Source organism: Sus scrofa, chromosome 1 (assembly GCF_000003025.6).
Source record: "Sus scrofa isolate TJ Tabasco breed Duroc chromosome 1, Sscrofa11.1, whole genome shotgun sequence".
NCBI classification, from domain to species: Eukaryota; Metazoa; Chordata; class Mammalia; order Artiodactyla; family Suidae; genus Sus; species Sus scrofa.
Window position 1 is genome coordinate 203,387,669 of NC_010443.5, and position 27,350 is coordinate 203,415,018.

The 27,350-nt window shown below is 44.1% G+C and overlaps 1 protein-coding gene across 1 annotated transcript; it reads right to left on the minus strand.

The window, feature by feature from the left end:
* Positions 1-27,350, minus strand: ACER2 (alkaline ceramidase 2). Its single transcript, XM_001926911.5, is given in 7 exon segments — positions 1-761; positions 763-891; positions 4,970-5,107; positions 8,886-9,023; positions 15,627-15,768; positions 16,524-16,638; positions 27,093-27,350. Coding segments are annotated over 7 exon segments (939 nt in total). The 5' UTR covers positions 27,201-27,350; the 3' UTR covers positions 1-592.

The window sequence follows — 27,350 nt, forward strand, 5'->3', positions numbered from 1 at the left end:
TGCTCGATTCAGATAGCTTAAAAGTCATTTTGGCATAGAGGGTTTTTCTCATGAGCTCCCCTGATCTGAAGGCAAGTCTCCATCTCTCAGCGGAGGTAGCCGGAAAAAGATTCACACATGTATGTAAAACAAAACCTAGATCATGGAGACCTGCGAGGGGAAAATCGGCCTCTCCAACTGCCACAAGTCCCGTGTGGGTGCCACTTGTTTGCTTTCGTTTTCCCGACAATTTCCCCCAAATGAAACTCTCTGGCTCTTCCATCACACAATCAGAGGTCTTGTCTGGCAGCAGATCCTGTCACAGCAAAAGCCACTCCGAGAGCAGCATGTGGGTACTGTGGCATCTGGAGCAAAATCTCTCCCGGAAGCCAGGCCGTGCAGCAGCGCTGGTCCCGCAGGGCACTGCCCTGCCATTACCGTAAACGACGCAGCCCAAACAAGCACTGCAGCTGGAGGGACACTGAAAGGACATCCCCAGTGGCCCCTCAACCTTCTCCTTCCCCTTCGGGACAGGGAAGTCGCCTGCTGCTCCACGCACCGCAGAGGGTGGTGGGCCACGGACACACTAATTAGAACCCAAGGGAACAGAATTTTAAAGACAAACCCCCACCCCAGACTCTGGGAACGTCCCCAGCTGTCCTGGCTGGCAAATGAACTTTGAGGTGCACGCGGGAAAATGCTTAGAGAGACCAAGCCTCCGCTTGCCATCATGTGATCTTGACTGGCGATTTCTGTTGGCGCAGAGGAGGGACACATAAGGGACCATGAAAGGCCCATCTTTCGCTGGGCCAGAACTTAATGACGGGGCCTTGCTCCGGGATCTCGGAGGCAGCATCGAAGTAAGCAAAGCACACACAGCCCAAGTAGGCGGCAAGGCAGATGAGGATGTGCCTGTGGAGGGAGACGTGTAGTGAGAAGTGGCCGCTGCGGTTGCAGCGCTGGCAGGAATCTGCTCCCCAACCCTCCTGCATCCCTACCCCCCAGCTATGGCAATTGCTGAGCCCAGGTAACAAAGGGTGAAGGTGCCCATAATCTGAATTAGGAAAGGATAAATCCTGTGCCAGCAAGGTCTCTTGTGGAAATTCTAAAATATTCTGGCTTGATAGGCAAAATAAGTGCCTTTGGCTCTTAACCAAAAAGACTGAGACTAAGGATTTGAAACAGAGGCGCTGGAATTTCTCTGTGGCTCAGCCAGGTTAAGGACCCCACATAGTCTCCCTCAGGATGCAGGTTCTATCCCTGGCTGTGCTCAGTGGGTTGGGATAATGCATGGCTGTGAGCTGCAGTGTAGGTGGCATATCCAGCTTGATCCCCAAGTTGCTGTTGCATAGGCACCCGTAGCCTGGAAACATACATATGCCTGAGGGTGAGGCCTGAAAAAGAAAAGAAAAAAAGGAAAAACAAAACAAAACAAAAAAAAATGCACAAGAGGAGTAAATGACTGAAGACATGCGGGACTGAGTTCTACTTTCTCACATTAATAATGGCTCTAGGTACCTCACACCTTCATTAGGAATAACCTTATACTATTCATCTACTTCTGCAGTTTAGAAGTAGGAAACTATTTAAATTATTATCTTCACTGTGCTTATAAGTTTCATATTTATCATGCAAGGGGACCATTGAAAGGCATGTCATCCTACTTTGTACTTATATTGAAACTTAATTCCAGATGAATTAGAGATTTAAAATACATTTTAAAAACATTTAAGAAAATATTTCTTCATATACTTTGGGGAGGCTTTTCTTATAATGACACAAAGTTCAGAAACCCTAAAGGGAATGATGTGTTAGCCACATGTAACACATGTTTAAAAACTCGTGTAATAAAGAGTCCTACCAGTTTGCTTAGTTGGGAACATGGCATTTAAAAGGCTGTCACAGCCATACTTTGATGCATGTAGAAGGGAGAGGGGAGAAAACCTAAAGGAAAAAGACTGAGAGAGGTGAACACCAAAATTTAAAAACCAGTGTGACAGAGTTCCTGCTGTGGTGTAGCAGGATCAGCAGACTCTTGGAAGCTGCTAGGATGCCGGTTCCATGCCCACCACAGTGGGTTAGGGAACAGCTAGGTTGTACTGTGGCTCTGATCCCGCCCTGGAAGCTCCATAGGCTGCCAGGGTGGCCAAAATGACCAATAAATAAGTAAATATCATTAACATATTAGGGAAATATTTGTACCATGTGATGAAGGGTTAAAATCCCTGTATTAGAACCCTAAAAAAAACAAATAATTTCATAGGCTATCTGGAGTCTGCTTTATAATCCTCAGGGTGGGGTGTAGTGAGTGAGGGTGCCAAGAACAAGGTTGGCCTCAGGGAGATCATACTGAAGCTCAGGGCTGCATACCTGGGGACTCCATGTTTATGCTCTGTATTTGAAAATGTTGCAATGTGCACAAAAAATGGCACAAGGTGTATGACAGTAATGATTTTCTACTATGTGTCAGGCACTAGGTACTAGATATAAAGTTTAAAAAACGAAACATTCCACGGGTATGATAAGAAACGTAAAATGTACATTTCAAAAGGACATACACCAGTATATTTACATTTGAAAAGATGCCCAACAAAATTATTTCTTAAAAAAGACACAAATAAAAATAAAATCTTTTCAACCAGATTAGCAAAGTTTTTTTTTAAGTTACTGATATCCAGTATACGTAAAGGTATAGGTAAAAGCACATCTTAATAGATTTTTGGTAAAAAGTGTTCAATGATATCTTGGTTTTGTCAACATTTTTCAATTTAAGGAAATATGCAGGTATTGAACAAATAAGAGTTCATGCAATGCTGAAAATGAAAGTTAGAAAATAACCTAAAAATCCATTAATAAAGGTTGGTTAAGGAATATAAACATCCATATTAAAGTATTACAATGAACACAAAATTGAAGAGAATATATATGCATTGGTAGGAAGCTTCCGTGATCAAGTATTTAGTTAAAAAACAAAAGGACTGCATCCTTTAAATTTATTCTATTTTATAAAAAAGTAGAATTAGGAACTATGCATATAAACATCTGGAAGGAATAAAAGCTGTAATTGTTCTTTCTCTTTCAACAGAATTATTAGACCCCTCCTATACTTCCCTTTTAAATTGTTCTAATAAATATGTCACTTATGGCGCAGAGGAAACGAATCTGACTAGGAACCATGAGGTTTGGTTCTATCCCTGCCTCCAATAGTGGGTTAAGGATCTGGCATTGCCGTGAGCTGTGGTGTAGGTCACAGACGAGGCTCAGACCCTGCATTGTTGTGGCTGTGGTGTAAGCCAGCAGCTGTAGCTCTGATTTGACCCCTAGCCTGGGAACCTCCATATGCTGTGTGTGCAGCCCTAAAAAGCAAAAAAAAAAAAAAAATTCTCTTTATAACTGGGACATAAAGTGTTCAATTTTAAGGAAAAAAAACCCTCAGAATGTATATCAAATTTAAAAACAAGTTTAAACCAAGTCTACTCTTTGAATTTTACTTAAGTTCCTGTGTGATCAGGAATCTTGGATCAATTTAAAACATACCATATCTTGAACAAGGTCCTATTTACACAGGTGGATATATTTATCAAAACTTGTCAAAAGGAGTTCCCATTGTGCCACAGCAGAAATGAATCCAACTAGGAACCGTGAGATGGCAGGTTCAATAGCTGGCCTCACTCAGTGGGTAAGGATCTGTGAGCTGTGATTTAGGAAGCAGATGCGGCTCAGATCCCGTGTTGCAGTGGCTCTGGTGTAGGCCAGAGGCTACAGCTCCAATTGGACCCCTAGCCTAGGAACCTCCATATGCCACGGGTGCAACTCTGAAAAGACAAAAAGATTTAAAAAAAAAAATTGTCAAAGTATAGGCTTAAAATCCGCGCATTTTATTGTCTGTAAATTATAACCCAAATGTATAAAGTGAGTATAAATTCACTAAAGTGAGTCAAGGTTGAACCTAAGACTGGAGTCCCCCATGCATACTGTTTCACTTTCTCTTGCCTTCTGCAAACAACTCGGAAAATCTATTCTTAAAGGGAGAGCAGCTTGGACCTTAGGGTAGATAATACATAAGTTCAAACATCCAGGGAAATTGAAGCAAATTCTTTCAAACCAAATAGTTTTAGGCATCTCCTGATAGAAGTCAAGCTTCTTCTGAATCTGGACCGAACAGTTTTTCCAACTCTTTACCACTAGAATTCCTCCCTGGGAGCCCTCAATTTACAGGGGATATCCAAAGACAGATGTCTCTGGTTCCTTGCTATCTGTTGCAATCAGAAGTCCTAGAGGGCAGGGAGAGACGACTCTGGGTTTGGAGCCGAAGCAGTTTCCAGGAAAAAACCAATCAATTTGGTTCTCTGACGTGAGGATTCTGCATGTAACCTTCTTCTTAACAGTGTGTATCCTGACCTTCTAAACTACTGATGCTCCAGTTCCTATTACTGAGCTCCAGGCCGGTTTTCTATAACCAGATGGGCGATTCTGAACAGGTCACTTGTCTGGGCTTCTCTCTTCACTTGTCAATTGAATGAGTGAGACGGTACCCAGGTGACCTGCTGTGAGACCCACGCCTTCACCTGCTTGGGCCCAAAAGGCACCCTTGGTTCCTATGCAGGACTTCCCTGTCCCCATGTAACATCTGTCCCAGGCTTTCTCCACCTTCCCCAACCCTGGAGACCTGGCTAGAGCTCAGGTTATGGATTTGATTTTCAAGCTCCTCTCTGCCTTAATAATGGAGCTAGAGGTAAGAGAAGGCAGGCGTGAAGCATAGACAATGAGGTCTTTTTTGTTCTGGCTAAGCCCACTCCCTGGAGTCGCTTCCACTCCAAACTTGGTGTTGCTTCTGAAATGCCTGACCATCTATCTATGGAGGGTGGGGGCGGCACCCAGGCTCTGCTCTGTTCCCTGTGCACACCTGTGCGCCCTTCAGGGAGAATGAAGCTGATAGCAAGTGTAGACCCTGCCTCGCCACCCGCCCCCCTCTGGAAGCGTGGCTCACCACACGCAGTGCAGGTAGGGGAAGTGGAAGGCAGATAGCAGCTCACAGAAGGCCCGGTCACTGATCCAGCAGAAGAGGGCCAGGGTCCACCAGAGGCCCGAGAAGAGGCCCAGCTTAAAAACACGCACGTTGTCGCACCTGCCGGGGGAGGCAGAGAACAGCCCCCATCAGTTCTGGTTTCCTCTGACCTCACTGGCCGCATCCTCTCTGCTTCTTCCCACCTCCCCAGCCCCTGGCACTGGCTGTTCCCACCCCAACACACAAGCTCGTGGATGTGAATACCGTGTGTATCGCAGTGGCTCACAAAGCCACACTCCTCACCTAGGCTCTCCCCACCTCCAGACTAACACAGCCCTTGTCACATCTTGACTCGTCCACCTGATGTCCAATGTTGATCCAAACTTGCCCACATTGAACTCCTAACCCTTCCTTCTGCCCAGAACCTGTTCTTCCCCAGCCCTCATAGGAAGAGGCCACCTCATACTTTTAGGCGCTCAGGCTAAGAATCCTGGACTCATGTACCTCACATCCAACCCATCAATTCTTCAATATATCTCCAAAATCCAACCTCTTCCCATCACCTCCACCTGTCCAAGCCAGCATCATCTCCTGCCTGCCTGTCTGGCCCTGCCCCGGTCACCTCTCAACACTGCCCCAAAGCCTCCCACAACTTCCCATGTCCCAGAGGGAAAGCCAAAGTGCTCACAGCCGCCACAAGGCCCTAACGTGCTGGCTTCTCCTCTGCCCTCCACCCCACTCCTCCATACTCTGGCCCTCACTGCCCCTATACATCAAAGCACCCCACACCTCGCTGGGAACTTAGCCATTCCTCAAAACCCCCCAGTACATTCCTCCAGGCCCTAGCATTTGCTGTTCCTGCCACCTGGAATGCTGTTCCCACATGTCCACGTGGCTTCCCTCCTCCAAGTCTTGGCTCAAATGTTACTCAGTGAGCCCTTTGCTGACCATTGTTTCTAACAATCACAGCACGTGTCCACACCCGCTAAGAAACCCTCTTTGTCACCTTCTTCCCTTCTCTAGTTTTCTCTGTAGCAATTACAGCCCCTCCACCATCCTCCATGTTTTACTTATATATTCATGGCCTGTCTTCCCCACCAGCAGAGAAGCTGCTCCCTGCTGCATCTCCAGTCCCTGGAATGGTGCCAGGATAACAGAATATTCCTGAGTGACGGCATGAGCTCTTACACTGGGACAAAATGTTTTCTGGAACAAAGCCCAACAGCTCAAAGGAAATTTCAACTGCCGTTTTCTCTCTCATTACCAAACTGCTCACAAAGTGCGTGACTTCTATTCCTAGGAGGAAATGCCCAGAGGCAGTTGGTGTCTGAGGGTCCTTCTAAAGCCTCCCTTGGGGTGTCTTTACCACCCCTCATCAGTCAAGCCTGCTCACTCTCAGTCAGTGGCCAACATAACATCTGCTCCCAAGAAGGGTCATGTTTAGTCATATGTGTTGAAGAGATAAACGGTGCCAAATGTCTGACTTGCTGGTACCTTTCCTAGCTGCCTGACAGAAACATCAGCAAAAGCATTGATGAAAACAGGATGGACAGCAGGCTCAAAAAGACCTCAGAAAAGAAACTGAAAGACCCTGTGAAGGGAAGGGCTAAATGCACCCCTGAATATTTTTTGAAAGAAATAATAGAGACCCAGAATATATATAGTGACTACTTTCCAGTTTAGAGAAGAAAACAAAAAGATGAACAATTTCCACTTTCCCCTCTGTCTTCAGCATTGCTTTACTCTGAATGGCTCACCTTCGGACCCTATTCCCCTCTCCCAGAGCCCTGTCTCCTCACTCCACCCATCTTTCTCTGCCTCTGTGGGTCTGGGGGCATTTTCTACAGCAGATTTTCTAAGACAGCCCCCAGCACCATCTAACCTCCCATCATTCCCTCCTGGTGCCCTGCTATTTTCCTTCAAAATGCTCATCACAAACTAATTGTGCATCTGTCTGTGTAATTATTTGTTCAGTATCTAGTATCCAACTAAACTGTGAGACCCACGGGAGCAGGGACTATACCTACTCTTTTACCAATGTATATCTAGTGTCTAACAACAGTGCCTGGTCCAGAAATGGGCACTATTTAAAAAAAAAAAAAAAAAAAACTTGCTGAAAGAATAGACAAAATAAGAAATAAGGAAAGAAAGGATGATTTTAATTGCAAACTAGTGACCCGAGCAGAACGTTAAAAGAAAAAAACAGTAACCATTACTGACTGGGTACCAAATTTTCAGAATCCATACTAGGCACAGTGAAAGGCAAAATAAGCAGGTCTCTGGCCCTGCCATTTTACAAGGTAACATGAAAACTGACAAAAACAAGTATCAACAAATGCATAGACCATGAGCCTGGTATAAGAGGAGCTATGCACACTCATTTTGTGGCTTCGGGGCCACACCAGCCCAGACAGCTGCAGGTGCGGTGCACATGTCAAAGAGAGGCGGGATGTCAGACAGCTGGTCACAGAGGGGATGGCACATAGAGTTGGGACAGTCAGGCAGGCAGGCAGCTAGATACACAGTGGAGGAGTAAAAGGAAGGGGACTGGGTTGGAGACAGGAGTCTGGGAGCCGTCCGCCTATGTATCGGAATTAAAGCCAGGAAGGAGGTGGGACCTTTAGTGGGGAGTAAAGAGGGAACAAGCAGAGAGGTGAGAGTCCCTGTGGGCAATTTAATGGCTTTCCCAAAGCGCTCCCAGATCTGTTAGTGTTCTGAAATGGGTCTCTTGCTTCCTCAGTCCTTGAAGGCTACTCAAAGCCAATAGGACAAGAGAGTCTTTCCACTGCCAGCCAGCAAGTTTAAATACCTCTTCAACCACCCTTGACCCTGCCTGGTATTGCTGACAAGCAAAAAAAAAAAAAAAAAAAAAAAAAAAACCCAGAGCAAAGCAATGGAAGGAAATACATAACACAACTCCACTCAAAACAAAGACCGAGAGAAAGCTGATAACACATTACACAGAGAAACTCCCACAAAGGGAGATAAATTTAAGACTTCACTTAAAACCATCCATATGTCCAAGACAATGAGTCATGAATTAAAATGGATTTCTAAAAGTGGAGACAGAGAAAAAGAAGCATTTTCAAAGAGGATTACAATAAGGGCAGTGGTTAGAGGTATATTAGTTGGGGGGCAGTCATAAACATACAAGGGCTAAACTAAAATGTTTCTAGATGTCAATCTGACCTCTGCACACACAGGTTCCCAAAAGAAAAGGCTTACGCAAATAGCAAAGGCTTGGAGCTCCCACTGTGGTGCAACAGGATGGCCTCTTCAGAGCACTGGGACACGGGTTTGATACCCCTGCCCCGCACAATGGGTTAAGGATCTAGCATTGCCACACCCGAGGCTTAGGTTGCAACCTTGGCTTGGATCTGATCCCTGGCCCAGGAGCTCCATATGCCATAGGGTAGCCAAAAATTGGGGGAAAAAAATAGCAAAGGCTTTACCTGATAGTAAAAAAGAAAATAGGCCTCAGAGAAAGCAGCAAACACTGCTTTGTACATAATCATTCATATCTTTTTCCTGTTGCATGTAAATGCAATAGCCTTTGGGGGGCTTTTCTTTTCTCCTTATTCTTGGTCTATGAACACTTCTCTTCTCCTTCCTACAGGCTCAACTTGAGGCAGCTTGGTCTAGGCATTCACCAGGTGTTTGAGAAGTTCCTCCTCAGCTAGCTTTGTTCAGGAGATGCAATGCATTTACTGTTCCTCTCTTTCTGAAAATGAGACCATTAACATTTTGAAGCAAACCATCAAACTTGATGCAATCCAAGCATCAGGCATTACCCTTTGTGAGGACTAACTCCTCTTCCACACTCAAGGGCAGTAAAAGAATCAGGAGCTGATGTGCCCCTGTGTCACAAGGACGGCATCGGGGACAGGTGGGCACCCACCTCCTTAGCTCTGCAATGAGCAGTGCAGTGCAAGGAACACCCAGGGTCATCAGAGAGATGTTGTTGATGGCAGGCTTGACAAACGCCAGGCACGTTGTAACTGCAGACAGGACGCAGACCACGGCCTTGAACCTGCCCCTATACGAGTGAAAGCAAAGGACATCCGTTAGCAAAGGCGGTCTTGTTTGTGCGTTTGAATCTTGGCAAAGTCCAGACCCTACTGATGGCATTGCCAGCTGAAAAGAAATTCTGCACTAAGTACCAGGATTTTCAATACCACTCTTACTCACTAGCTCAGTAATTCTAGCAATGTATACCTAGGAAATAAACAGAAAAATTTTAAATATCTAGCCATGAAAATGGTAAAATTAGAATCAACCTAAGTCCCTAAGGGTGAGAGATGGATACTTGGTTTTTTAGAATTACTTTTTGGCATTTCCTTCATATGTTTGACAGCACGATTGGGCAAACCCGTTCCATAAAGGGTCAGATAGTACATATTTTAGGTTTTGTCATTCAAAGGGTCTCTGCAGCAGCTACTCAACTCCGCCATTGTAGACAAGAAGTAAGGGAATGGGTATGGCAGTGCACCAATAAAACTTGATTTGCAAAACCAAGGGGCCCATTGGCTGTAGAACATTGTCTGTCAAGCCTTGTTATACATGTTCACCTTGTAGGACTTTTATAAGAAAAACAGAGGCTATTTACAAACCATAAAACTTCCTAGTTTAAAAGAAAAAGAAAATGCCCTTTGTGTCTAGCACACAAAAGTTAGAGTCTAGGGGAGTTCCAGCCGTGGCTCAGAAACGAATCTGACTAGCATCCATGAGGATGCAGGTTTGATCCCTGGCCTCATTCAGTGGGTTAAGGATCCAGCATTGCCATGAGCTGTGGTGTAGATCACAAACATTGCTCAGATCTGACATTGCTGTAGCTGTGGTATAGGGTGGCAGCTACAGCTCCCATTTCAACCCCTAGCCTGGGAACCTCCATGAGCCTTGGGTGCAACCCTAAAAAGACCACCCTCCAAAAAAAATTAAAGTCTATAATTCTAGTATCTATATTTACTGACAATCCACAGGCCAGCAGGCATTGGAGTTCCGTGTTAAGTCTGTGACAGGACAAGTCTAGAAAAGTAACTGATAACATCCTGACACCCTTCAGTGAAGGTACTTTTGGTAGAAAGAGTAAGAAATGGTGACGTGACCCTGGACATGCTCCTCCTCCTCTCCCAGGGACTCCATTTCCTTAAAACAAGAGGTCTTAGACAATCTCTAAGGCCACATCCACAACTGAACATGAGAAGCACATGATTTTCCTGAAGTTTCTGTAATTTCTCATTAGCACAATTTTCTTTGGCCAAGAGCCCTGAAAGGATCACAGTTAGGAAGCTAATCTAAATGAAATTCCACTAAAAAGAAATCAAAGTGCATGGAAACCTTCAAAATACAAAAGTATCTCTTAAAGAGGAAAACCACTTATCATCAAGGTACAGGATATCATTGATCAAGCTGCCAAGGTTCTGACTGGAATGAACAGGAATTGTAGCCTTGAACTTTGGCTGAAGGGAAAATGTATATACATATACGTGGGAAAGAGTCCAGGCGGCAAATCCTCAGGAGAATCATGTTTTCCTCCTGGCCTTGGCTGGCATCCTCCTGCACCTCAGCCTGAGGATGGCAGCCTCATGTGACCCCTGACCCCCATCATGCACATGGCCCTTGAGGATCCACAGTAACTCTATCACTGGGTTGGAGGTTTTGTGACACATGTCAAGGCTTTCTGGCCTTTGGGGTTTGGAAAAACACATAATGAGATACTTCCAGATTGCATCACCTCCCTATATCCAGTGGTTTCCATTTCAGACACAGGATACAGAGCAACAGAGTGATTCAAAGCACAGGTGTTCCAGGGAGACCCGTGTATGTTCACATTCTGCCCGCATTACTTAGCAGCTGTGGGGTCTTTTGCCAGTCACTAATACGCTTCCAGCTTCAGGTTTTCCCCACAGAAATCAAGACACCTGCCTCAGAGTTCCTGTTGTGGCTCAGCAGAAACAAATCTGACTAGTATCCATGAGGACACAGGTTCGATCCCTGGCCTCACTTAGTGGGTTAAGGACCTGGCATTGCCATGAGATGTAGTGTAGGTTGCAGACACGGCTCAGCTCTGGCGTTGCTGTGGCTGTGGTTTAGGCCAGCTGTGACAGTTCCAATTTAGCTCCTAGCCTGGGAACCTCCTATGCTGCGGGTACAGCCCTAAAAAGCCAAAAAAAAAGACACCTGCCTCGAGGTGGTCTTGCAAGCATCAGAGCACTCCACACAGTGCCTGGTACATGGGGTGTGCTAATAAAATCCATTCTTACTGTTATCATGACCATTATTTAGAATAAATGTTATTTTAAATAATATTATTGTTGATAATATCACACTCTTGGGAAAAACCTGTCTGAGCTGGTGCTGCAGTCACCAAAGGCACTAGAGAGTACTGCCAAAGAGTTCAAAGGCAGTGAGCTTGACGAAACATGCTTTCTTTGAGGGGAACGTGGGCAGACACCTCCCCACCACTCCCCAGAGAGTGGAGAGGAATGTGCTTCTGGAAGGCGGCATAACCAATGAGGACATCCTGTGAATACACGATTCTACAACCAGAAGTCAACAGGGGTCACGTGGCCAGCCCAGCCGACCCCGGAGTCACCAGAGGCCCTGGAGATAGAGAAAGCTGGAAATATCTGGAAAGCAAGGGGCCCCAGTAGGTTGTTTTCTAAACAACCCCTGAGAGTCACAAGACTCCCGCATTCAGTCCTGGCAGGTCCACCCCTGTCATTTTGTAAGTGAGGAACTGATATGGCCCAGAGAGTCCAAGACAGTGGCCCCAGGTCATCAGCCAGAGAGAGCAAGACAGGCAGACCAGCCTGCAACCTTGGCTATTCAGAATTCAAAAAAATGAACTGGATCATAAAGTGAGGGCTGTCCCTAAATTTGGTAGATGCAACCTCATAAAAACCATAGCAGGATAATTTCTCCAGAAAATAATTAGCCTATAACAGTTCATGTTTTTTTCCTCAAAACAAAATTGTCAAATTATTAACAACCATCAACAGTTAAGTATAAAGCCGGACAATTCCTAGGACAGTCTAGGCAAGATGAGAGAAGGTGCTTTTTGAAAAATCCCACCAATTATTCCTATTTACATGGTGAACTTTAATAATTTCCCTGCTGTTCTAGATATCTTTATTTTCAAAATGCTTATCCATATTAGCCATTCATGATAACTGCTAGCACTTATTGAGCCTTTATTTTGTACAAGACTCTACTATACACTTTATATGATTTTCCCATCTATTTCTAACCTCTAAGGTAGGTACTTTTACTATTTCCACTTTACAGATGTGCAAGATGAGGTATCAGAGCTCAGAAAAGAAAAGTGGATTGTTATCGACTCCATCTCTGTCTGACCCAAAGTCATTTAGCCACCACACTGTCCCCTCTCTTCTCCAGAAATCTCACACTGAAACTACTCCTAGCATTTTTTTTTTTTAGAAACATTCCAGAAAAAAAGAGAGAAATGTTAATTATCTTGTAAGTTCAAGCAGCTAATCCTCAGTCTCCAGAAATCCTGGTTTTGACCTGAAAATCTGTGACCTGGCCTGCCACTCTAGGGCAGAGCCACGGCCTGTTTCCACACCATGGGCAGTGAAGCCCACACAGAGGGGTCTGGCCTTCATGCCTTCTGACTCTCCAGAAAGTTCTGGCAAACAGGGTAGACAAATGGAGCTGAAGTTCTTATTTACAGTGAACTACTCCTCCTCCTATAATATACACCTTTTCTTTCTTAGCTCATTAAAATTATCGATATTCATTCCCTCCTTCAATTTGTATGCACATCTCAGAAGTGCTAGGCAGACATCACCTCACGCTGTTGGTAGTCACGAGAACTAACCTGGAGCACCCATCACATTCTTAGTACTAGACAAAATCACAATCATCTCACGAGAACCCTGAGGTGAATGCAATTAGTCACCCCACTCTACAGATGAGGAAACAGATAGTTCAAGACTCAAGAGGAGTTGTACAATTGGTAAGCAGGGAAGCTAGGATTCAAACCCAGGTCGTCTCCAAGGCCATGGATATAGACATATAGGGTGCTCAGTGCCTCCAAAGGATTCTTCCCAAACTGAAGACAGAAGGAAGGGCCCCGCGCTCTCCGGAGAAATGCCGCAGAGAACTGGCCATGGAAGAGTCCCCTGTGGTCAGAGACCACCCTGCTGCCCAGTGTGTTTCATTATTAAAGTCAGTAAACTTTCATTGCTACAGCCTCACCCCGTTTTCTTCTCGCCTGCTCCCACCCTCAAGAAACAAGAGAAAATAATTCTCTATTATGAACATGTTAAAAACTGTCCCGAAGAATTTCAAACCCAGGCCTCGAGAGCACCACAAACAATAAACAAAACCCTTATTGCCATTTCGTCAGCTTCTCACCCAGATCCCAGGGCTCCACCCAATCAGACTGAACAGCAAAGTGTCTCCTCAGCTCTCAGCCTAAGGCACTAGTGCAGAGAGAGCATGGAGGGGGTGGGGAGGGGCCACCTGCTGAGGCAACAGGAAAAGTCGAAAGGTAAGGGGTGTGTTTCTCAAGTACAGGGTGGAGGGGGGGACTTCCCGCCGGCCAAGCCCCCTCATGCCCTTGCCACTGAGTGGCATCCCCTGCACCCTTGCCCTCATCCCTGCCCCACCTCCCCAGGCTTTCTGATCACCCCAAGTCATTCTCCTAAAGCTGAACCAGGAAACAAGGCACAAGACTAAACTAACTGCAGCAGGTTGGTTCAGGCTACTTCCAGGTTCTAAAGTACACGTTCCGACCCGGAGAAAGGTCTCGGTGCACTGGAGACCACATTCCAAGACCAGGAACACCCTCCTTTTCACTCTACTTAGAAACAGCTGCTCTTGCTCTCATTTTTTTTTTTTTTTTTTTTTGATAAGAAACTTTTTGAGGATACATCTATCTGCTCAGTGGTACTCAGAAATAATACTATTAAATTCAAATCCTGCAGCTCAGGATGAAGACTACACCACTAATCCACTTAGAGAGTGTTTTCCCCCTACCTTATATAAAAATACATTTTTAGGATTAAAAATTAACTGCTCTTTGTATTAAAAAAAAAAAAGAGTACAGATTAAAGGTAAAAGTGAAAGATCTCTCTTCCCTTATTCTGAAGAATAGTCAGTGGTAGTAGTTGCAATCCTCACCTCTTAGGCACTTTTGTGCAAATAGAAAGACATACACTCAAAGAGGCTGCATTCGTTCTAAAATTAGGTGTTGCACACACAGTTCTACCATGTGCTTTTCGCAGCCAGCATGTCTCATGGACGCTCCTCCACCTCCAAACATAGAGAACAGCCTTCATCTCTAATAACTGCACAATTCCTATTCCCATCTAGGAAAACCAATGAATTGGGATCGAATGTGAGCCAAAGCAGCAATGATGCTGGATCCTTTACCGCTAGGCCACCAGGGTACTCCTGTCATGAATTCTTTTTTATTTTCTTTATATAGCTCTTCCCTGGCGCACACAGCTTGCTTGATTGAATCCGCATTTTTATTTTTCTTTCTATGGCCACACTTGAGGCATATGGAAGCTCCCAGGCTAAGGGTCAAATCGGAGCTGCAGCTGCTGGACTTAACACCACAGCTCACGACAACACCGGATCCAAGCCGAAGCTTGTGGCAATGCTGGATTCTTAACCCACTGAGTGAGGCCAGGGATTAAACCCACATCCTCAAAGACACTATGTCAGGTTCTCAACCCACTAAGTCTCAACAAGAATTCCTGAATCCATATTTTACATTATTTATCCATATATATTTTTAATAGAACACAACATGTGCAGAGAAATATATGGGTAATAGGTTCTGGGAGCATTTCTTTATGATGCTGACTCTCCTCTCTTCAGGTGTTAACAAGAGTGCCTCAGAAAGACCTTCCCTGACCAAACTCTAAATCAGCACTCCAAGTAACCACTACCCCCTTACCAGGTTCATTTTTCATCATAGCACTATCACACCCCAACATGCTATTATTTGATTGTTTATTGATTCATAATCTCCCCAACTTCAGTGTAAGCTCACTGAGGACAGAAACCTTGCTGTTTCATTTACTGCTACATCCTAGTGTGTAGAAAACTTCATAGTAAACAGTAAGCTCAAAAAACTTTTACTGGATAAATAACCGTACAAGTATAACACAATGGATATTAAAATGCATCCCCTCCTGAAATTCTGGATTTTGAGGTTTCATCAGAAGTAAAACTGATACAAATCAAATACTATAGTAGCTCCAAGAACTAATCCCTCAGCGTGGATTCTACTTTAAACATATAAAACTAGTGGAGTTGGGTTGGACTGGAGGACATGTCCAAGCAGGAAATGAAACGTCTTTGAACTACTATTCTATCTTTTCTCCACCAAAAATCTTTCTGGTTTTGTTGGTATCAATAAGGGAGATGTTTGACTTTTTGTCCCTAATGTCAGATAAATTCTTCCCTAAGCATAATAAAATTACATCTTTAATCTGGCAGTTTATTTATACTGTCAGGCCATAAACAATCAGCAGATATTAACCAAATCTATTATAAGCTCATCACTAGGTTAGACTCAATAGGGTGTAATTTTCTCCATACATACCCCTTGATAGTGGGCACTGCACCTAGGAGTAAATGGAAAATTTCCATGCAAGCTTACCTGTCATTCCGAAAGATCTTTGGCAGATACCTTCTGGGGAACCACATGGCCAGAGCACACATCAGAACCCAAAGGATTGCAAGTTCGTCAAGCATCTGGCCCAGGAAACTAAGCGTTGCATGGAAGTAGACGGATCCAATTCCTAGAATCAATTACAACCAATAAAAAAAAAAAGTCACACAGAAGGACAGAATTAAATTCACTGCACTGCTTAAGGATAGCCCCTTCATGAACAGCTAGCACAATCACTGGATTGCTGTCTCTCTTTGAGAAAAGAAACTGAGATTACAAACTCACACTGCTAAAGCATGCAGACTTCAATTCTAGAAAGAGAATTTGAAGTAAGGCTCAAACACCAGCAGTATCAGAACTTTAATCAGTCCACAGTTAAACACACTCTGTCTTCATCCACTGAGCCTTCATGGGAACAGGCAGTAAGTAAAAGTCAACACTCTCTCACTGTTAAGCATTCCAGATCTGCCTGGGGAAGGAAATGAAAACTATACAAGTGTTTCCCAGAATAATGGAGGATCAAACATCTAGAATTTGTTGGGGTTTTTTTTAATTCTAGTCCATTAGAAATCAGTTTCATCAGAGTTTAATTGTTTCACATGACTTTCTTCCGAAGTTCTCAGAAATTTGCACTTTATGTAATAAACACCAGTGGTTATTACATAAAGGAATTCTTGAATGCAATTAAGTGATAATTATGGTCAACCTTCTTATCAAGCCTATACTCAAAAGAGTCCTCCTGCTGGCGTCTAGCAAGCAACATAAAAGTTTGCAAAGACGTCAGAGTGACTCTGGTTTATAAAACATAATGTTCAAAGGGGTTAGGGAGTGTGCGAAATTCCATTTCCTCCCTTTCAGCCCATGCTTGCAAATGAATCCACTTACCCACTACAACTAAGAGAGTCCATATTAAGTAGATACCACTGTTGAAGCATGTTGCATACTGACGAAACAAGCACATGCAGATGGGTGGTAAAATGAAAAACAAGACGTTGCTGATCTGGGAGGGGGGAGAAAAAGAAAGTAAAATGAAAAGATAAATACTAAGTTAAAGACCGAAAAATAAAGCAGCTTGTTGCCAGTCAGTCCTTTGTCAGTGGAGAGGAATGCCTCCATGTATCTTTTTTTGTTTCCTTTTTGGCCATGCTGTGGCATATGGAAGTTCCAGGATAGGGATCGAATCCCAGCTGGAGCTGCAACCTATGCCACAGCAGCAGCAATGCTGGATCCTTAACCCACCAGGCTGGGGATGGAACCAGAACCACCACAGAGACAAGGCGGATCATTAACCCATTGTACACATTGGGAACCTCATATATCTTTTTTTAATTGCAGATGCACAACCAGGAAAACTTACAACTTCTTTAGTAACCATTTAGGGGCTCCTTCCCACCTCTTTGGTCATAGGAGCAGCTGTAAAAACACTGCCGTCTGTGAGAGCTGTGCAGGTTCCCCACTTGATTTGAAGAATCAGTGACTCCCAAGCCTTTCTCTGCACAGATCAGTTATGAAGCATCCTAATTTACTGGCATAGTCATAATCATTTTAAAAGAGAAAGCCTCCACTAAATAATGGTAAAAATAAAGTTTTAATGAGGAAAGAAAAGGACTACACTTATTCTGGTCAGCCTCTAGGCCAGCCCCTTCCCCTGTGCCCATGTGAAGGCAGGATTCTCTTCCTTTTCCCTGTGTCGCACTTTGTCAGTTTTCTCACCCTAATCAAAACCTACTTTTAATTAAAGATCAAATCTGTAAGTTCCTTCCTAGTTTTAATATGGTATCATTTTATTTTTCAGACTTTAGTGTGGAGTTGAGCCTCTTATCTTGCCACAGGGCATTTGGCTTTTAAAATATATATGTGTGTCTTATCTAATGTGACACATTCAAAGTCATTTCAGGAGTTCCCATAGTATCAGTGAGGATGCAAGTTCGATCCCTGGCCTTTCTCATTGGGTTAAGGATCTGGGGTTCCTATGAGCTGTGGTATAGGTCATAGACCCAGCTCGGATCCAGCATTGCTGTGGCTATGGCCCCTAGCCTGGGAACCTACATGTGCTATGGGTGTAACCCAAATAGTTTTTTAAAAAATTGTCATTTCAACATGTAATCACTATTTAAGTATCATTCACGAGACCTTTAACATTGTTTTGTTCAAGGCTTTGCAGCCCAGTGTGAACTTCGCCCTTACAGCGCTTCTCCATCTGGACCAGGTATGGTTCAGAGGCTCTGTAGCCACACATGGTTTGGTACCTCCCGGACTGGACAGTATAACTCTAGAACCTCACCTAAATTTTTTAATTGCTTTTTGTCTTTTTTTTTTTTTTTTTTTTTTTAGGGGAAGTCACAGCCAGTTCTTTTTTTTCCCAGATTTTAAAAAATTGAAGTAAAATTTACATAGCAAAATTAACCGTCTTAGAAGGTACAATGAATGCAGTGACACCGAATATACTCATAATGTGCAACCATCGCCACTACCTAGTTCTAAAATGTTTTCATTAATGTGAAAAGAAACCTTATACCAATTAAGCAGTAAGTCCTGATTCTGCCTTCCCCCCAGCCCCTAGCAACCATTAATCTGCTTTCTGTCTCTAGGAATTTATCTATTCTGGATATTTCATTAAAGTGGAATCATACAATAAGTGACCTTTGCATCTGGCTGCTTTTACTTAGTATAATGTTTCTGAGGTTCATCTGCATTGTGGCATATATCAGTACTACCTTTTTACAGAAGAATAATATTCTATTGGGAGTTCCCTTTGTGGATCAGTGGAAACGAATCTGACCAGCATCCATGAGGATGCAGTTTTGACCCTGGCCTTGCTCAGTGGGTCAGGGATTTGACGTTGCCGTGGGCTGTGGTGTAGGTCAAAGACACGACCTGGATCCCGTGTTGCTTTAGCTGTGATGTATGCTGGCAGCTATAGCTCCAATTTGACCCCCTAGCCTGGGAACCTCTTCCATATGCTGTAGGTGCGGCCCTAAAAAACAACAAAAAAAATAATAATACTCTTTTGATTGGATACCACATTTTTTTTTTTTATCCAGTGTTCATCCTTTAACAGACCATTGTGAATAGTGTTGTTATGAACATTGGCGTAGAAGGTTTTGTGTTGTGTCTTCATTTTCAGTTCTCTGGGGTATATCCCCAGATTGACATTGCTGGATCATATGGTAATTCTATGTTTCACTTATTGAGAAACCAAAAAACTCTTTTCCACAGTGGCTGAACCATTTTATATACCTACTAGCAGCATGCAAGGGTTTTAATTTTTCTACATCTTTACCAACGCTTGTTATTTTCTGAGGAGTTATTTGTTTTATTTGTGTAATCAAGGCCATCCAAGAAGGCATGAAACGATAAGCTTTTTAAAAGTTTTACCTCTAATTGAGGAATAAGGTGCTCCTTGTAAATGACTGTGCTTGAAGAGGAAACACGCAGAATTTTTAGACAACAGCTGGGTCTAAACAAACAATACCAATGGGGAAGGAAGGGGGGAGGGGTCAAAAAAAGACAAACAAATCTTTCAGAGACAGGAGGATGGGGTGGGTGAAGTCTGGAAAACCAAAGGCATGGGTTTTCAAAAGAAAAGACTGGTCACCCATGTTGGCCAAAACAGAGGAGGCCTCATGGAATTCCTCAGAAGGAACCATGAGGGTGAGTGCCTGAACTGATAGAAGGGTTTTTCCAGACCTAGGAAATCACACTGGTGCCCAGCTAAACGAAAGGCATCAGCAAACCCAAATCTGAGGTGCAGTATAGGTAGGCAACATCAGTGGCCAATGCACACCTGTCACCTTCTAAGAACTAGACAGGCTGGGAGTGACACCGTCTTTCAAAAGGAGAGTAGGATGGAGTAGGAGAGAAATAAAACAAAATAAGATCCTTTGTCAGGGGTGGAATAGGAACAAGGCTGCTGCCATTGATTCAAGTTCAAGACTAAAACTCCTTGTGGGGCTCCATCATTTTCTAGAAGGGTGTACCCTGTTCTTGTTGGCCCACTCTGATGGGGACCCTTTTGTCTCTCCCCACTAGGAGCCCTATGAGCTACTGGTGACCCTCAGGTAAGAATTTGGATAAATGGCCTCAACTGTCCCAGGCGGTATGTGTTCTCCAGTCTTGGAGATATGGCCAACTCTCATTTACTTATGAAGAAGCAGATAAGGAGGAATCAGGACAAGGATCTATCACAGCTTTTCACTTTTCATGGAATCATTTAAAGAATCAGATCTTTAAGAGTCAAAATGAGAGCTATTAAGACCATCCTTGTTTTATAAGGGAATATAATTAAGGGCCCAGAACGTCTCCCAGGCTAGCCAAGGTCAGAGAGGGAGTCGCCCACAAAGCTGGGGCCAGCATCCCACTGCTGCCTGGCTGCCTTGTGCTCTTCCACGGCCCCAAGCTGATTTTTTTCACCTCCAGTCCACCCAACCACATTCTGACCTCCTTAGCTTTAATGCCTCAGCTGGCATCTAAAAATTCTTAACTGCATCACATACTGTACACTTATGACCCATTATGTGATTTAAGCAGGGCTCTTTTTTTTGTTAAACATGAACCAAGAAGGAATAAAATGAAGTGAAGGGAGACAAGGAGGAGAAAAGTGCAATTATTATTCTATACGTAACTTGAAACCCCATCTTTCTTCTTTCAGGTACGGGAATGTGTTCTAGTATGAAAAAGAATGTGACAAAGCTGAAATCTCCTTTCTATCCTCCTCCTTGGAGATACCCACTCTTCTCAGATTCACAATCTTCAATTCTTTGCAATTACGTGACTATGTATATATCATATAGTGCAACATTATCATTCTGCAACGTCCTTTTCTTATTCAACAATACACCTTGCAAACATTTTTGTCTTCGTTCATAAAGATCTGTCACCCTTGCTGCAGATGGCAGAAGTTTATGGAGCCCCTCCCCTCCCCAGTGGGAGGAGCACTAGTTTACAGCCCCACCTACAATGCTGGGAAATATAACACAGTTTTTTACCCCAGGACAGGTGCCCCCTGGGGTCTGTCAGGGAGTGATTCCAGGACCCTCTTGGATACCAAACTGCTGGATGCTCAAGTCCCTTATATAAAATGACGTAATATTTGCATATAACCTATTCACATTCTCTCATATTTTAAATCCTCTCTAGATTACTTATAATACCTAATACAATATAAATAGTTACTAATGCAATGTCAAAATTATGTAAATAGTTGGTGGTGTACAGCAAAGCAATTCAAGTTTTGCTTTCTGGAACTTTCTGAAATTTTTTTCCAAATATTTTCGCTCCACTGTTGATTAAATCTGCAGATACAGAACCATGAATGGGGGGCTGACTGCATACACTCATTGCCTCCGCCCCCTTAACCTCCCTTTCTTCAGCCAAGTGCAATTATCTAGGTCCAAGCTGTCCCTCAAATGTCCTTTTCAATCTATATTACCACTAGCAATGTACACAATAATCACTTTTAAATGTATTTACGCACCAATCACAAAACATGAGATCATTTATGAACACCTGTGGTAAAATTATACTTCACACTTTTTTTTGGTCATGATTGTGGCATGCAGAAGTGCCTGGGTCAGGGATCAAACCCGTGCCACAGCAGTGACCCAAGCCACAGCAGTCACAGTGCTGGATCCTTAACCAGCTGAGCCACCAGGGAGCTCCTGATGGTTCGAACTTTTTTTTTTTTTTTTTTTTTTGCCTTTGTCTTTTTAGGGCCACACCCACGGCACATGGAGGTTCCCAGGCTATGGGTTCAATTGGAGCTGTAGCAGCCAGCCTACGCCACAGCCACAGCAATTCGGGATCTGAGCCACATCTGCAACCTACACCACAGCTCACAGCAACACCAGATCCTTAACCCACTGAGTGAGGCCAGGGATCGAACCGTCATCCTCATGGTTCCCAGTCGGATTCATTTCCTCTACGCCATGGCAGAAACTCCCAAACATTTTTAATGCACATATTAAAGAGTTTCATTTAGAAGCGCCATTTTAACATGCAGTCCCAAATAATCCTGAAATCACATTATTGTTTCTGCACGACCTTTCTACCAATGCCTGCTGGCCTCCGGCATGCCTTTTAAAGACATCAATCTATGAAAAGGAAAAGACCAAATTAGAGGGAGACGCTCCCCAAGACAAAAAGAGGAAGGAACTCCTAAAGAAATACGGAAAAGCAAACGAGTTGTGGTTAAAAGACAGATTCAATGGCTCCATCTCTCCTGAGAAATGAAACTTCCCCTCAAGTTGTGTGGGTCACTAAAGTTGAAGAGTTCAACAAGGAATATTTTTTAAAGCCTATTGTTGGATTATCCTTTGGAGAATTGGTTTGTCTAGTGCCTGCAGAAAAGATTTTTTTTTTTTATTTAAAAGGAAACCACATTTTTAAAATTTATTATTTCCTTAGAAAGTTTCTCATTTTATGGATTCCTACAAGACATTTGTGCCCCAGTCATCTCAGGAACATAGTGCAATATCACCCTGATGCATGCAAAAGTAAATATGGTAAATATGGACAAAGCAGCAGGCTGTAAGTTTTTCTGAACAGCAAGTTCATAACAGCTAAGGGGCATTACCCTGGCTGAGCAGACTGTCTACATATCTTAATTGTATGCAGATTCCTAACTATCCATTCCATTGCTCCCTTTCTGCCTCTGGGAAGACCAACTCTCCTGGTACACCTGGCACTGAGGAGGGTTCCTAGGACATGGGACTTTCAGTTTTAAAACTGGGAAAGTCCCAGGCAAACCAGGACAAATTGGTCACCCTACTCAAAAACTTTCCTGCAAAATCCCCCACCCCACCTCCCACCGTACACCAACCCCAAGCCGGGTACTCATAATACCTCGGTGACATGTACACACCTTTGCAATGGCCCCCACCCCCAGACAACAGTTTGTAGGGCTGATTTCTGTGATAGGCACAAGTAGGTGCCCAGTGGATTGATAGATGGATAGAGAGAATGAGAGACTGATAGATAACTCTGCCAAAGCCCACCTCTCATTATCTGTATGGCATAGATAGAGAACTCTCCTTATCTTGATGATGAGGAGTGGAGCTGATTGGAGGACATGATAGATGACAGGATGATTTAGGCCTGTATTTTGCTGCAAGACTTTTTTTTATTATTATTTTTATTTTTTCAGCACTAGTTGACTTCCTTCTGTCTCCCTGGGTCCCTAACAGAATTCCCAAAGGCCCAGAGCAGTGATTAAAAGGCAGACCCCACTCTCCTCCAAAGCAGCTCAGTCTGCAGTCTTTCTCTTTAGTGTGACTGGGCCTTAAAACTTATGAAAAGGAACTCAGTCCCATTAAACCGGTATTTAGAAGAAACAGTACAAAATGTGCCCAAGAAAAAGGCAATAGAAGGGCACAATGTGTTCTTGGAAGAGATATTGAGCTTGGTTGACGCAAAGGCTGATGGCAAGATTTGAAGCAATGGAGGTTTTCAGGGACCAAAAGCAACATGCTCTCACTCCCAAGCACTGCTAGTGGGAACAAAGAACAGAGTACACTCTCTACTGGGCCATGTAGCAACTTTTATCACCCTTCTAAGTGAATATTCCCCTTGACACAACAATCCCCCATCTAGAATTACTACTTGGGAAAGTACATCCACATGCCTATTTGAGGAAATTCATTGCATCATTGTTCAGAAACCGAAACGAAAACAAAACAAACAGAAATCGCCTTAAGCATCCACTAATAATGAACTGACTGGTTTAATAAACTGTGGTCAATTCACTAAATGGAATGCTGTACAGACATTGTAAAGAAGATCATATCCATATGATCCAATATGGAATAATCTCTAAGACCTGTTAAGTGAAAAAGCCAAGGTATAGAAGAGTTTCTGTAGTATGACTTCAACTGGATTGAAAAAAAAACTAGGGCTGTGGTATGTATATACACTATACATGCATATTTTATGGTCATGCAAAATACATGTGTTTTTTACATGCCTAGAAAATGTCTTAAAAGATACAGAAGAAAGAGTATTTTTCACTTTATAATCTGCATGTTCTGTTTTTTTAACCATTTATTTGTATAATAAATGACAACAATAGCAAAAACTTTTTTTTTGTCTTTTCTAGGGCCACTCCCTTAGCATATGGAAGTTCCCAGGCTAGGGGTATAATCAGAGCTGTAGCCACTGGCCTGTGTCAGAGCCAGAGCCACAGCAATGTGGGATCTGAGCCAGCATCTGCAACCTACACCACAGCTCACAGCAACACCGGATCCTTAACCCACTGAGCAAGGCCAGGGACCAAAGCCACAACCTCATGGTTCCTAGTCGGATCTGTAAACCACTGAGCCATGATGGGAACTCCGCAAAAACTACTTTAAACAAAACCTTTTTCCTCCTATCAAATACCATGATTAGCCTAGAGATCAAATGGCCCCAATGTAGGCATTTGAAGTTAAAGAATGATAAACACCTGTACTGTGCCAAATAAATAAAACCAAGGTAGCTACAGTGGCACTTATATCTTCAGGAGCAGGATCTCAGTAGGGTCAAATGGACCATCCAAGTTAGCGCTCTAGTTCTACCCTTTTCTTGACCTAAGTAAGTTGGAAAGTCTGTTTTTCTGGGCCCTAGTTTCCTCCTTTGTCAAATAGGTGTAATAAATAGCACCCACTGCTGAAGATGACTATAGAGTACCCACCAGAGCTTCAACACACAGCAAAAATTTAGTGGAAGCCAGTAGTAAATGAAGTTGTAGCAGTGATGTGTCATGGCCAATTGTGGAACAGTGGAATTGAATCCTACTAGTATCCATGAGGATGTGGGCTTGATTCCTGGCCCTGCTCAGGGGTTTGGTGATGTGGCGTTGCCATGAACTGTGGTGTAGGTTGAAGATGTGGCTCAGATCCCACACTGCTGTGACTGTGGTGTAGGCCTGCAGCTGTAGCTCTGAATGGGCCCCTAGCCTGGGAAAGTCCATATGTTGTGGATTCGGCCATAAAAGGCCAAAAAAAAAAAAAAAAAAAATCCTAGAGCCCCCTCACTTTTCTCCAGATTTTACATCTTTATTCCTTAAATTTTTTCCTTAAAATTAGTAAGGATTATTATTATTTTATGAAGTAGCTAATTACACCTTCTGCCTTACCATGAGGATTTAAGGAGATACTTATCACCAAATAGCTCATCATCTTCCTCAATAGAGGATAAGATAAGCACGGTTCTGTCCTGTGACAAGGATCAGAAGATAACTGGGATGTGGGAAGAAGAGGAAAAAACGATTTCCACTAAACTCTTTAGACCCACACTCAACAAAGTTTGGTGGCCAACTACTTCTTTGAGACCCTTAATATCTCCACTTAAGTAAATTCTGTGATTTACAAACATTCTAAAGAATAAGGTTTGTCAGGCAGCCCAGCTGGGCTAATCAGCCACAGACGCTGAGCTGAAGATCAACAGCTCATTTCCAAAAGGGACTTTGGCACTCACTAAAATATCAGCTCGAACAGGACTAGATTAAAAGTAAAAACATAAAATAAAAGTAAAGACAAAATAAGCTTTCCCCCTCATCCAGCACCTTGGGCTGTGCTTGCTTGCTTGCTTGCTTGCTTTCTTTCTTTCTTTTTTTTTCTGTCTTTTTAGGGCCACACCCACAGCATATGGAGGTTCCCAGGCTAGGGGTGGAATTGGGGCTGTGGCCATTGGCCTATGCCACAGCCACAGCAACATGGGATCTGAGCCACATCTATGACCTATACCACAGCTCATGGCAACACCGCGTCCTTAATGCACTGAGCAAGGCCAGGGATGGAACATACATCCTCATGGATGCTAGTTCGATTCATTTCCAGTGAGCCACGATGGGAACTCCTTTTTATTTATTTATTTATTTTTTTTATTAATGTACAGTTAATTCACAATGTTGTGCCAATTTCTGCTATACAACAAAGTGACCTATTCTGGGGTTTTTCAAAGCAGGCTCCAAACCATGATACACTAACTTTTTTGGCCAAATAACCCAGTTTGACTCTGCTGGCCTCAGACTCCACAGATCATTACCTTGCTGGGTATATGAGAACCTGTCCCCAAGCTGTCATTTCTTCTTTAACTCTGGTGAAAGCCTTAGTATTCTCCAGTTACAAATGAGAAACTGAGTTACTGCAGATGAAAGCAGCCAGCTTCGGTCCAGCTCATCCTCTGTGGGCACCCATCTACGCCTGATAGCATCCTCTGAAACAAGTTGTAGAGTAGGTGAAGGGTGGCCACCTCCACTAACTGCATCTGTCGCAGCATCTAGGGACAGCAGAGGACCAGGTTTCCTTGAGGAACTAACCTGGTCATAAAAAAAAGAAGCAGGAGTATTTGCTGGGAGGACAGCCATTGATTTCAGCACTGAGGGGAAGGAGAGTGCAGACTCTGGATCGTGGCCCCAACCGTACCAGAGTTGTGTGCAGGTCATCTCCCTTTGTCAAAGACTAGAAGGATGACGGGATCCCCACATGGGAGATCCCTCCAGGCAATAAGCATTCAACTCAAGCCAAGGGCATTCTCTCCAGCAAATCTAAGAAAATCCTCAAGAACAACTTCAAATACACAGTGACTCTTAAATCAGGAGTTCTGTTTTCCACGTTATCAGAATGAAAAAAGAAGCCACAGAAATGACCACGCAAAGTCTTACATTTGGTACCAGAATCCTGAGGCAGGGGTACAGCAAAAAGAGGAGGCATTTCCTTCCCAACTGCAAGCATTCCCTGCCACAAAGACTAAAAGCACACAGGATTCTGCAGTGGGGAAGTTTCCACTGGTCAACATCTAGAGACCTAGGCAAGTCCAGAAAACACACAATCACTCAAGAGTTTCCCTTTCACCTTCCAGGCTTAATAACTGGAGAGTCACAGAACTGAGGGAGCTGAATTTGGGGCTGGTGTGACACTCCTACTAGAACTCGTGGAAATTAACTTGATTCTGGCCCAAAGTAACTCGACCTACTACTGGTGCAAGTCAGCACAGTCGGCGTGGGCCCCGCCCCGGAGACCTGCTGGAGGTCTCCCCCCTTCCCCGGACTCCCTGAGCAGGTACTCAGGGCAAAAACCGCACAATGGGACCCGACTGCGTCACACCACAGAGATCCTAAGCTAGGAAGGGAGTTGTCCCAGCGAGCTCACCGCCACCAACTGACCCAGACTGGAAGAATGGGGTTACACGGAGCACTGGCTCCGCGACGGATGAGGATCAGACAAGACAATAGAATCAACAGAAAGAAATGACCAGAGGAGGAGGATGAGCCCAGATGTCCGGGACGGGGACAGGAGAGGAGGACAGATGAAGAAATGGAAGGCGAGCAGGGAAGGGGGCGTGGGTCGAATCTGGCCCTGGAGCGAAAATGCCCCGGATACACGCAGAGATCCAGGTCCCAGGCTCCAGCCGCAGCGGCGCTTGGGGACAGACCCCTCCCGCCAGCCCGGCTGCCATTCCCACTCCCACGCCTCGCACCGTGTTGTAGAACTCGGCGATGGCAGGCACGATGGTGTAGTTGTCCTCGCACCAGTCCACCTCCGAGCTGCCAGCCCGCAGCTGGTCCCACCAGTGCGGGGCGCTCATGGCCGCTCCAGAGCATTGGAGCAGCTGCTCCCGCAGCCAAGAGGAGGCCAGCGCTACTGCTGGAAACCAACGGTGGTGGTGGCAGCAGTGGCTGCGGCTTTATGCACCACGGGACAGCCGCCGGATGTGGCGCCTTCTAGGCCAGCCTCT